This window comes from Triticum urartu, chromosome 7A (genome assembly GCF_056163025.1).
Source record: "Triticum urartu cultivar PI428250 chromosome 7A, HENAU_Tu73, whole genome shotgun sequence".
In the NCBI taxonomy this organism is placed as follows: domain Eukaryota; kingdom Viridiplantae; phylum Streptophyta; class Magnoliopsida; order Poales; family Poaceae; genus Triticum; species Triticum urartu.
Window position 1 is genome coordinate 472,109,287 of NC_141879.1, and position 12,992 is coordinate 472,122,278.

The 12,992-nt window shown below is 45.0% G+C and overlaps 1 protein-coding gene across 1 annotated transcript; it reads right to left on the minus strand.

Moving 5' to 3' along the window:
* Positions 1 to 2,401: 2,401 nt before the first annotated feature.
* Positions 2,402 to 5,537, minus strand: LOC125523092 (uncharacterized). Its single transcript, XM_048688140.2, has 3 exons — positions 5,077 to 5,537; positions 4,594 to 4,865; positions 2,402 to 3,255 (listed from the first exon to the last, which is right to left on the minus strand). The coding sequence occupies exons 1-3, from the start codon at positions 5,336 to 5,338 to the stop codon at positions 2,623 to 2,625; spliced, it is 1,167 nt and encodes a 388-aa protein (XP_048544097.1). The 5' UTR covers positions 5,339 to 5,537; the 3' UTR covers positions 2,402 to 2,622.
* Between the last annotated feature and the right edge of the window lie 7,455 nt (positions 5,538 to 12,992).

Genomic DNA, 12,992 nt, shown 5'->3' on the forward strand with positions numbered 1-12,992 from the left:
AGCAAAAAGCCATGGTGTGTCCTCATTAGTTGGGTCTAGCTAACGATGACGCCGCTCATGCATCGTTCTCTTCCTAGAGACGTTGTTCTTGGAACCCTAAGTTACCATCATTGAGGTTTGATCCCGACGTTTGCTGAAGTTGCTCCGCTGATCTTTTTGTCTTTCGTAATAATTTGGCTATGTGAAACCTTGTTGTGTTGAGTAGCTCTTGGTGTCTTGGTTGTATTAATATCTTCTTGATATTAATACATTTCCCTTTATCGTAGGAAATGTTCTATCAGGCTCTGGCCATGGCGGTTAGAACGAGATGGACACATGCCTTTTTGAGATCAGATCTATTGCTCTAGACCTTGCTATTACCAGCATTGCTCAGGATTGGAACTTATGAGCTCTTTGATCTTGGGCATCTTTGGGCCTGTTTCTTTGATCTGCTATGGAGTCATGGTGGGTGGGAGCTAAAAGAAGGTAGGCAACCTGGAGGCACGAGACCAGAGCACAAATCCATGGCGTTGCATGATTCATTCTATGATATTTACTTATCCAATTCCCTTATTTGGTAATAAAACCACATGTTTTCTAAGCTTTCCAAATTAGTCAGTAGTTCCATCTCTCAATTTCCATTGGTGTCTCTCATTTGATGTCAAATATCCAAAAAAATTAAGTTATAGAGCAAATTGATTTGGGGCATGCAAATAGTTTCACTTACTTCTCATTCTTTTGCCATGAGTACCCACTCCAACCTCCTTCCCTGAGGTCCCATGCCATGGTTCTTGCTGAATTTCGTGGTGGAGCGCTGAGTTTAATGACTTTTATCTTAATCCTTTTAGTAACCACTTACCATTCTAGGGGGTTGTTCTACCGCTCTTGTGCTTTATGTAGTTCGATGATAGTCTTGTTTGATGGTGCAAACACTACCCATAGTGACGCCGGCCTTTTGTTCCTCCGATCCCCACTCTAATCCCAGAGATTTGTTGGAGGCAGCTTATCCCGATGTTCATCCTCGAGCCCGGTGGTGGACGACAACTGTCTCTGGCTAGTGATGGTGAGTGTCTCCTAGATCAGCGATGGTCCATGCAAAGGGATACACCATCAAGCTAGTAGTGGTAACTTATTCAGGCATGCCGCGAAAACAAAATGTTTTCCTTGTACACTTGAGTGCTAGGAGCATGGATTTATATGCTATGTATTTTCTTACCTAATTCGCATGTACCTCACTTATATTTGGGGCCTTCGGGCCTCTAGTTAAGCTTATCTAAATAAGGTTTCTTTGTGCAAAAGAAAAACTACATATATCTATGACCCATCTACTATAATAAGTTTCTTTGAGCAAATGAGTAGCAATCATGGAGAATAACAAACAAATGCCCTAATTTTCTCTCATGTTTATCTTGATGTTTTCTTGGCAGTCATTTTGCCAATTTAACAAATACATTCCTCATGCCATTTTTCTCTTGGTCATCTTCTTTGACAACCCAGCGTGGTAACAATGGTTTAGCATCATTCGTTTGAAGGGGGATTGTCCCTTTGACACAATGCATTCAAAAATCATACGCTCCCACCTATTAGTATGGGAATCTCATGAAGCTCAGTGAAGCCTTCTTTGTCCAGCAAGTCTAGGTTTGGTCTTCTTCAATTTTTCAACGGAGGGTTGGAGGGACGTTGCGATGTGGGTGGAGCTAGAGACACTAACTTGCTTGGAACATTTTATCAGGAAACTAGTATATTTTTGTGTTTGTTTTCATTTTCTCAATCTATTTTACTATGTTTATACTCATTCCATAAAGTTAGTTCGTTGGTAAAAAATGATAAAGACACCGAGCGGATATTGCAGTTCCGGCAGCCGCAACCCATATTTATGGGATGGTCTCAATACAAGTCCAGATATATCGAGGTATAGAAAGACATGTTTGGATATTGATGGGAATAAATAGTACTCCTGTTTTCATCCTTATCCAGAACTAACTAAGTAGCAACCCATATCAAGCATACGATCATGTACACACTTTTCATGTAACTAAACTATACATACCGGCATATACAGGGAGTGTCAAATTCGGAGGACCAAGATTATGTTGAATTGAAGTCAACAATTTGAGTGATAGGTTCTTCATCAAATGGTAATAGAATAATTGCACGTGCTAGAAACTATGTTATAATTTAAGGTTTACAACTGCTCAACTCGCCAACTACACATTTTAAGGGATTAAAGTAGCACATATATTTATAATATAGCTACGAGCTTAAGATCGTGCAATTCGGTCAACCTAGAAAGAACTACACTTGCCTTAGAGATAGCAAATTGGACACTTTCATGGATGCATCCTGAAAAACTATGTACCCGTCTATCTGTGCATACTTAATTTAAATCATGATTATTACGAAGGGAAATGATTGGATCACATATCTATAATTTTGATTAAACTTTATTCGGAATTGAAATGCAGACAGTGTTACACCAATTAATTGCATGGGACTAGAACCGCCTTAATTTGTTACCTATTCCATTACATATATAGCCTTGTCCTAGCCCGGATAATTGTCTACGTATACATAAGTATACAAATAATGGGAGGCATATATATGATAAGTGCATTGATCCGATCCATTCATGCAACTAAGAAGTTACTTGAAGCTTGTGCAAACCTTTGGAGATTCCAGGAGAGGGTTCCAGTCCCAGATCTTCTCCAAGCTAGGGAAGTTAAGCAATGGGCCTTGCAGTGGCGCCGTGGGCTGGTTAGGGTTTGAAGCTTGGCTGTAGGACCCAATCGCCCGACTCAGCTCGTCGATCGGGATGGTCGCCATTGCCGAGGAATTGGTGTTGAGCAGCGTGGCGTGCGTGGAAGAATGCAGTTGCATTACTGCTGGGTTGTTGTGTCCTTTGAGGTGGTGGTGGTAGAGCGACGTGCCATCCTCCTCTGTCGAGGTCGTGGAGCTCAGCGAGGCTACAGAGGCCGCCGACCGGAACATCGCCGGCGGCGTCGCCCCTGCCGCCGACAGTGATGTCATGGCACTGGCTGCATTTGTTCCTTGGGTCGTGTGCGCGTTGTACGCCTTGAGAGCAGATGATGAGTGGTGACCGCCGCCCTCGACAAACACTGGCGGCTGCTGGCGGTGAGTTGCCACTGACGTCCGGTGCGCTGCTGTACTGTGCCTGGTTGCCGCCGCCCTGGAGCCAGACGACCTTGTTGTTGTGCCGGTGAGGTGGAAGTTGTCGTCAATCCCTGGGCGTTTATAGACCCGGCAGAGCGAAATTTCCTGATATATACATACATGCAAGAGGATGCATGAGTTCGAATATTTACTTTCTAAAAAGATAAAATGGGCAATAAAATAAGAGTACAAGTTAACCAAGATATAATCTTAATTAAGGCAACATATGCATTCTAGATGATTAAACCATTCAGTGTCACGTGAACTAAAAACAAACTTACTAACTTGCTATACACATTTTGTTTCACAAAACAAAACAAAAGTACTACACATAAGTTCCCAAATTATTAAGCAGCCATCAGAGGTCATATAAGTTTATAGTAGTACAGCAAAATGGCTTTGCATATCGACTGCGAAGAGTTGAAACTGAAGGAGGTGTGTTTTCCTGCTATATATTGATCAAAGGAAATGTGAAGGAGCTGTACGTACTTTTTTGGGTTGGTTACCACATATGCACATCTTAAAACGTTGGAACCTATATATGCCCTATTTTTTTTTGCCAACTATGGCTACTAAGAATTGGCAAGAGATTCCTTGAACCAACATTGACAAAATTCTGGCAAGAACGGTGAAAGGAATGTAAGTAGGGTGGGCAAAATCTCATTGCCAAAGTCACAGCCAACCAAATTTAAGCCAAAATATCATACTCATTCAAAAAATCTGTTGCACAAATTTGGGCACTAACTAACTTGTATATATACCGTAAAAATAATTCCGGGTCCAGTGACCGAAATCTCCTAAGTTTGTTGGGCGGGAATACAAGGAAAAGTTGTGGCTAAAAAGAAATTTTGCAAGCACCTAAAACCACAAAGAGCGATTTACACGCGTGCGTGCCTGTATAACTGTTTATAGGTAGAAGCCATGGAGAATTTGAGACCTTGGCTAAATTATTGCTCATGTAATCTTCACTACGTACGCACCTTCTACACCTTTATTTCACCGGACAATACGTGCTGGCCAATAATATTTGCAAACACATGCCGGCAAGTATTTGAAAGCAAGCGCTCTAGTCATGAATCATATCATATCTCAACTCCAACAGTGAACGGAATTATTTCGTGAGGGGACGCATCTTCAGCTGACGAGCTAACACGCACTTTATGCTTTTGCAACAAGATCTCGCGAAGCTTCCAAAAGTTGAGCGCAACCAAATTCATTCGGTTGCTCAGATTACCTATTATCAGCTCAAGGGAGCAACTAATTTTGTTCCGGTCAAGTTAATCAAAGCCAATTTAAGCGGAACAACGCAAAAAACTCAAACCAGATCTTGGCTTTTTGCAGTTAAAAATAGAACTAAAAGCTAAAGCTTTACATAATCAGCATAAGGATTTGCTAATGGATTACTAGTAGTACCTATACTCAAGAAAAAATTACTAGGGTTACCTTTTGGTACCGTTCGGTTTCACCGTGTGGCAGGCGGTACTCGTTCATGATCCAGCTGCTGCGGAGGCCCTTGGGTGCCTTGCCGACGTAGAAGACGAGCGTCTTCTTGAGGCCGATGGAGCGGTTTCCCTCCACGACTTTCACCATCCTGTCCGCCCCCGTGGCCTTCCAGTACCCCGACGGCGTCACCCTGTTCGGCCGGTCGCCGTTCCGGTACTTGCGGTCCCGAGGCACGTAGAAGAACCACTCCTTGTCCCCGATCGACGCCAGTGCTGCCATGATTTATGCCCGCAATACAATCGACCCGTGCACCCATGGAGATGGGGAGAGGCGGGAAAGGAAAAGGTGAGAATGAAGGTGGAGGTCACATGAAATCAACGAGACGAGTTAATTAAAGGGATCTCGAGTCACATGCATGAAATCATGTACGCGGTGGGAAGCTAGCCATGATTATAATTAGGTGGATTCGTCGTTGGGCAGTACCGGGGAGATCCCATGGGTCGTAGCGGTAGAGGTCGACGGAGGCGATGAGGTCGATGTTGAAGCGCTTGCCGTCCACCTTGCGACGGAGGTAGAACTCGATCAGCTCCTCCTCCGTCGGGTGGAAACGGAACCCGGGCATCACCGTCTCCACGTGCTCGCCGCCGTGCTGCAGCTGCCCGCCGTCCACCTCCCCGTCGTGCTGCTGGTGGTGGTGGTCTGGCACAGATCCCCCCATGGTGGTCGTCGGCCTTGATCGAGTCATCTCGCCTCCCTCCCTATCGAATACCCTGCCTCCGCCGGCGCCCTTTATAGCAGAAGCAAGCTAGGTAGAGGGAGAAGAGGAGGACTGGAGAAGCACTAGTCCTAGCTTGTACAAGGCGCTAGCTACACCACTAGCCCTAGCTACACATACACGGCGCCACACACAGTGACACAGCCAAACAGGACTGGACTGCACAGCGTTGTGGAGAATGAGACTCTGATTGGTGCAAGTGGTACTCATCTAGCTGGTGGTGGTCTTGGAGAGAGAGAGAGAGAGAGAGAGAGAGAGAGAGAGAGAGAGAGAGTAGTTGAATAAAACTTTTTTGCTTCCAAAAAAGTGTAGTTAAAACTTAGACAGCAGCAGGCTAGAAGAGGACCTGTTGATGTGTACTTGCCGAATTAATGGCTGTTACTTTTAGATAAGTTAGGGATTGGAGAGATAAGAGATACCGATCACCGCTTAATAGTTACTAATTCTTAGTACATGTATCTCTGTACGTCTTGCACTGCAAGCGCCCCAGGTAAAAAGGAGGCTACATTGTACGCACTAGCTCTGCTACAGTTGTCGTACTAGAAGTAACATTAGCTGAGGAGAGTTAGAACACTTGTAAGAAGGGAGGCGACGATGGAGGGGTTGAAGGGGACCTCGCCTCCATGGAAAGCGAGATTAGCGGTCGCACATAAATTGGAGCAGCGACGTGTACTTGTATACTAGCCCTAGCTTGGATCATCGGATATGGAGAGATAAAATCGTTATTTTTCACTGCGTGTATATAGTCAGCCAGCTAAGTCGATATACGTACGGGAATGCTAAAAGTCCGACGTTCGGTTTGTAACGGAATCCTATATGTATACCCACGTTCGTGGAGAGGGACGAAAAGTACGGTACATTTCCTCATGCGCCCTCTTAATGCAACAAAACAATCTTTCTCGCTCTCCTTTATATAGGAGTATAAAACAAATCACTATAACCATACGACAAGTTCAAGTGCTGGGAACAACCTCTAGTAACTAAATTTCCAGAGCTTCACTCCTATGCTAGAAATGAATTTGAGACTTTGGAACAAGCTATCAGCTGCCAGGATTTGTCAGTACTTTTCCACACACCCATGTCACAACAGGGCTTACCAGCAGTACAATCTACTCCTTCAGCATCTGCAACATAGACATGCATCCAGCAACCCAGATGAATGGATCATTCTTGGATCTAGCAAAGGATACTCATCCATCAAAATGTACCACCACATGAGAGGACCTAGCATGGTACACCCTATTTTCCAACAGATCTGGAAAACATCTTGCAGGCTGAGGCATAAGATCTTCATCTGGCTACTCCTCCATGACATGATTAACACAAGAAACCTCCTCAACAGAAAGACCATGCATCTAGATAACTATAATTGTGCTCTCTGCTCTGACAATACTGAGAAAACCCTGCCCCACCTCTTCTGGAACTGCCCATTTGCACTCCAATGTTGGGAGACCATCATTCCTTCTAAACTCAGAGGCATCTCCACTTTTGATGATTTTCAGCTGGCCATAGCACAACTACCACAAGACATTGCATTAGACATTGTTTCTATGGGTTGTTGGAGTATTTGGTCCATTAGGAATGATAAGATCTTTAGAGCAGCAGCACCACACATACAGGGATGGAAGTTTTATCTCCAAGAAGGCCTATGGGCAGCCCAGATCAAAGCAAAGCACTCCAAAGATGATAAGATTAGGTCCTGGATCACACAGAACATTTAAATAGTTTTCATGTTTCATAAGACTGGCGTATGGTGATCCCCTTTTGTAAGAACTTTTTGTTGTACATTTTTTTAATATAATATACCGGAGAACTATTGTTCTACGGTTTTCTGGTAAAAAAATTCAAGTGCTGGAAAGAAATATAAGTCGGCTAAGACAAAAAAACAAACATGTCCAAAAGGAAAAGAAAGGTGATACAAGGCTCGATGGACCTGCCAGAGTACTAGCTAAGCGACGAAGCCAGGCGTCGTTCTACCACACACAGAGTATCAATCCTGCCGCCTAGTGGCTCCTTGTCCCGCTGCCTAGGAAGCATGTGTCAGTGTTGCAAGAACGTTGGAAATTTAAACACAGAGTCAGTGGCACGTCGCAAAAAAACTCTCTCAGCCACCATCTTGTTACACGTCATCTAGAGAGAAAAGCCAATGCCACGAACACTAACCTGAAGAGGCATCTCCTCCTACCAGTACGGTTGGCCTACACTTCTAGAAATTGTCTGATGTCCGGAGCCTGCCATTTAGGCCCCAGAGCCTCTTGGACAAAGCTCCATAGGAAGAGGGAAAGGGGCGGGAAAAGAAAATGTGGATCTCGGACTCGGGGACACCACACAGGGCGCACAACACATCACCAGGGCCATGGTGCTTGGCCACCTCCGTCCCCGAGGGGAGGCGTTCGTGCAAAGTTGCCAAAAGAAGATCTTGATCTTTAGGGGAAGCGGTGCTTTCCATAGTCCATGCTAGAATTAGGGCACGATATGCTGATCCAGCAAAAAAGCCCCTCGAAGGCTCTAACAAAGACACCACATAAGGGGAGTCCACCAGTATGGGCGGAAGGGCCGCTCGCAACGCAACCCAATCTAAAGTTTCCTCCAAGCCAAATGTTTGTCGGGACAGGATGTTCCAAGTCCCATTGCGGGAGGATGAGGCAATGAAAAGCATCGGGAACGAGCATATGAAGAAAAAAAATAGGGAATTTGGCACGAAACGGGGCCCTACCAAGCTACAGGTCCAACCAAAAGAGGATCCCATCTCGGTAGTCCCAAGATGAATCTAATGCTTGATCAACTAGGGAGATTTCCAAACTGGGAGCCCTCCCCAATATCGTAAGCCATAAGAGGGCGGCCCTGAAGATACTTAGCTTTAATAAGCTGTAGCTAGACCCTGTAGCAAATAAAAAATTGTAGCTAGACCCCCTCCCCCTCCTCCCTGAGGATCCGCCACACCCATCTCGTCATAAGGGCCACATTCGTGTGGTGGGATCCAAAATACCTAGACCACCTTGGTCCCTAGAGAAGCAGGTATCCGCACACTTCACCATATGGTGTTTTTGGCGGTCGTTGGCCACCAGAAGAACAATGATAGATCCTTATCGAATGAGCTATGAACATCTTCCGGCGGAATATACAACCTATCATAAACATGGAAGGCCAGATATTAAGAGTCGATGAGCATGAAGTTTCTCCCTTTGAAAGTCAACCCCTCGCACCACAGCTCCGCCCTGGATGCAACCCGCCCCATAAGCGGGTCAAAGTCCTGAATCTAGATCCTAGATTTAGAAAGCGACATCCCCAAGTATGCGTTGGGGAAGGCAGGCAACCTACAATTGAGGTTGTCCATAATCCGCTGCTGATTCGTTTGCAAATAACACAAGACCACAACTTCGCTCTTATCTTATTTGATCTTGAGGCCTCACATGGCCTCAAAGCAGAGAAAGAAGGAACTTGAGATTGATGATATATCAATCTTAGATCCCTCCACCATGCTCATGGTACCGTCTGCTTACTGGAGATGAGTAGCCCACGAGCAGCGAACACCTCAGACAAGGCAGACGAATTCATGGGGTTTAATAGGTCCACTATGATGGCTGCGTTTGGTAGTGGTGTGCTACTTGTGAGCTGTGCTGGGATTTTTCCCGAAGAGGAAGGGTGAAGCAATATAGTAATGGATAAGTATTTTCCTCGGTGAGAACCAAGGTTATCGAACCAATAGGAGAACCATGCAAATCCTAGTGAACGGTATCTACACACACAAGAGCAGATACTTGCACTCAACGCAGGCAAGAGGGTTGTCAATCCCCTTGAACTTGTTACTTGCAAGGATCGAATCTGGTAGTGGTAGATATATAAATTGCGAAGTAAAATAAAAAATGCATCAAGGTATTTTTTTTTTGTTTACATAATATGATAAAAGTAGACCCGGGGGCCATTGTTGGGGAACGTAGTAATTTCAAAAAAATTCCTACGCACACGCAAGATCAAGGTGATGCATAGCAATGAGAGGGGAGAATGTTGTCTACGTACCCTCGTAGACCAGCAACGGAAGTGTTGACACAACATAGAGGAAGTAGTCGTACGTCTTCCCGATCCGATCGATCCAAGTACCGAACGTACGGCACCTCCGAGTTCTGCACACGTTCAACTCGGTGACGTCCCTCGAGTTCCGATCCAGCAAAATATTGAGGGAGAGTTTCATCAGCACGACGGCGTGATGACGGTGATGATGTTCTACCGACGCAGGGCTTCGCCTAAGCACCGCTACGATATGACCGAGGTGGAATATGGTGGAAGGGGGCACCGCACACGGCTAAGGAACGATCACAATGATCAACTTGTGTGTCATGGGGTGCTCCCTTGCCTCAGTATATAAAGGAGGGAGAGGGGGAGGTGCGGCCAGCCCTAAGGGTGCGCCTGGAGGAGTTCTACTCCAACCAGGAGTAGGACTCCCCCCTCTTGCCTTGTTGGAAAAGGAAGGAGGAAGGGAGAAAGAGGAAAGGGGGGCGCCGCCCCCCCTTCCTTGTCCTATTCGGACTAGGGGGGAGGGGGGCGCGCGGCCTGCCCTGGCCGGCCCTCCTCTTCTCCCTTATGGCCCATGTAGGCCCAATAACCCCAGGGGGGGTTCCGGTAACCCCCCGGTACTCCGGTAAAATCCCGATTTCACCCGGAACATTTCCGATATCCAAATATAGGCTTCCAATATATCAATCTTTATGTCTCGACCATTTCGAGACTCCTCGTCATGTCCGTGATCACATCTAGGACTCCGAACAACCTTCGGTACATCAAAACACAAAAACCCTAATTACGATCGTCACCGAACTTTAAGCGTGCGGACCCTACGGGTTCGAGAACTATGTAGACATGACCAAGACACGTCTCCCGTCAATAACCAATAGCGGAACCTGGATGCTCATATTGGCTCCTACATATTCTACGAAGATCTTTATCGGTCAGACCGCATAACAACATACGTTGTTCCCTTTGTCATCGGTATGTTACTTGCCCGAGATTCGATCGTCGGTATCTCAATACCTAGTTCAATCTCATTACCGGCAAGTATCTTTACTCGTTCCGTAATACATCATCCTGCAACTAACTTATTAGTTGCAATGCTTGCAAGGCTTGAGTGATGTGCATTACCGAGAGGACCCAGAGATACCTCTCTGACAATCGGAGTGACAAATCCTAATCTCGAAATACGCCAACCCAACAAGTACCTCCGGAGACACTTGTAGAGCACCTTTATAATCACCCAGTTACGTTGTGACGTTTGGTAGCACACAAAGTGTTCCTCCGGTAAACGGGAGTTGCATAATCTCATAGTCATAGGAACATGTATAAGTTATGAAGAAAGCAATAGCAACAAACTAAACGATCAAGTCCTAAGCTAACGGAATGGGTCAAATCAATCACATCATTCTCCTAATGATGTGATCCTGTTAATCAAATGACAACTCATGTTTATGGTTAGGAAACATAACCATCTTTGATTAACGAGCTAGTCAAGTAGAGGCATACTAGTGACTCTCTGTTTTTGTCTATGTATTCACACATGTATTATGTTTCCGGTTAATACAATTCTAGCATGAATAATAAACATTTATCATGATATAAGGAAATAAATAATAACTTTATTATTGCCTCTAGGGCATATTTCCTTCAGTCTCCCACTTGCACTAGAGTCAATAATCTAGTTCACATCGCCATGTGATTTAACATCAATAGTTCACATCACCATGTGATTAACACCCATAGTTCACATCGACATGTGACCAACACCCAAAGGGTTTACTAGAGTCAATAATCTAGTTCACATCGCTATGTGATTAACACCCAAAGAGTACTGAGGTGTGATCATGTTTTGCTTGTGAGAGAAGTTTACTCAACGGGTCTGCCACATTCAAATCCGTAAGTATTTTGCAAATTTCTATGTCAACAATGCTCTGCATGGAGCTACTCTAGCTAATTGCTCCCACTTTCAATATGTATCCAGATTGAGACTTAGAGTCATCTGGATCAGTGTCAAAACTTGCATCGACGTAACCCTTTACGACGAACCTTTTGTCACCTCCATAATCGAGAAACATATACTTATTCCACTAAGGATAATTTTGACCAATGTCCAATGATCTGCTCCTTGCCAAACTCAGGGCAGGGTATACAATAGGTCTGGTACACAGCATGGCATACTTTATAGAACCTATGGCTGAGGCATAGGGAATGACTTTCATTCTCTCTCTATCTTCTGCCATGGTCGGGTTTTGAGTCTTACTCAACTTCACACCTTTGTAACACAGGCAAGAACTCCTTCTTTGACTGTTCCATTTTGAACTACTTCAAAATCTTGTCAAGGTATGTACTCATTGAAAAACTTATCAAGCGTCTTGATCTATCTCTATAGATCTTGATGCTCAATATGTAAGCAGCTTCACCGAGGTCTTTTCTTTGAAAAACTCCTTTCAAACATTCCTTTATGCTTTGCAGAACAATTCTACATTATCTTCCATCAACAATATGTCTTTCACATATACTTATCAGAAATGCTGTAGTGCTCCCACTCACTTTCTTGTAAATACAGGCTTCACCGCAAGTCTGTATAAAACTATATGCTTTGATCAACTTATCAAAGCGTATATTCCAACTCCGAGATGCTTGCACCAGTCCATAGATGGATTGCTAGAGCTTGCATATTTTGTTAGTACCTTTAGGATTGACAAAACCTTCTGGTTGCATCATATACAACTCTTCTTTAATAAATCCATTAAGGAATGCAGTTTTGTTTATCCATTTGCCAGATTTCATAAAATGCGGCAATTGCTAACATGATTCGGACAGAGTTAAGCATAGATACGAGTGAGAAACTCTCATCGTAGTCAACACCTTGAACTTGTCGAAAACCTTTTTGCGACAATTCTAGTTTTGTAGATAGTAACACTGAAAGGGCATTTCCCTACTTTATGTTTTGGATGATCATGACAACCCTTTGTGGCCTAATCGTGTGCTATATGTTTCAGGTTCTCGATGCTTAGGCTTACATCGGATTGCTATTGCCTCTCGTAGGAAAAGATCGAAGACGTGTCCTCTACGCTTTTATTTTCTTTGGTCGTAGAGTTCCCGTACTATCAAGAGGGAATCCTCATTAGGAAGCTCTGGGGGAATCAGTTCACGTACACTTTCCTCACCCCTCCTTTGTCTTCCTCAGTTGTGTGAGAGAGATCCCCCTGTCATTCCTTCGTGTTTCTGCTCTTCCCAGCGGTTGTACCGCTCCCTGGAGCGGTTGTACCGCTGGACCTTGAAGCTCTCCTACTTTGACCGAGCGGTTGTACCGCTGCCTCCGGGCGGTGGTACCGCCACCTTGCTCAACAAAGGCTAGGACGGTGGTTTCGGCCATGCACCGCTCAAGTACCGGTCTCGTCTCTGTTCCGAGGCGGTAGTTGTGCGGTGGTGGCCCGGTTGATCCGGTCGATCCTCGTTAACCGGTATCACCGGTGGTCTAAGCGGTTCTTCCGCTCAGAACTTCTCCGCCCAAGAGCTCAAGGCCATGCGGTTGTTCCGGTCTTGCACCGCTCAAGTACCGGTCTCGTCTCTGTTTCGAGGCGGTAGTTGTGCGGTGGCTGGGCGGTTGGTC

Excerpts from the sequence above, each read along its gene's own strand:
- LOC125523092 (XM_048688140.2), bottom strand. The coding sequence starts at position 5,338 with ATGACTCGATCAAGGCCGACGACCACCATGGGGGGATCTGTGCCAGAC. Across the intron at positions 4,866-5,076 it reads CGACCCATGGGATCTCCCCG|CACTGGCGTCGATCGGGGAC; the intron begins GTACTGCCCAAC and ends AAATCATGGCAG. Across the intron at positions 3,256-4,593 it reads AAACCGAACGGTACCAAAAG|GAAATTTCGCTCTGCCGGGT; the intron begins GTAACCCTAGTA and ends TGTATATATCAG.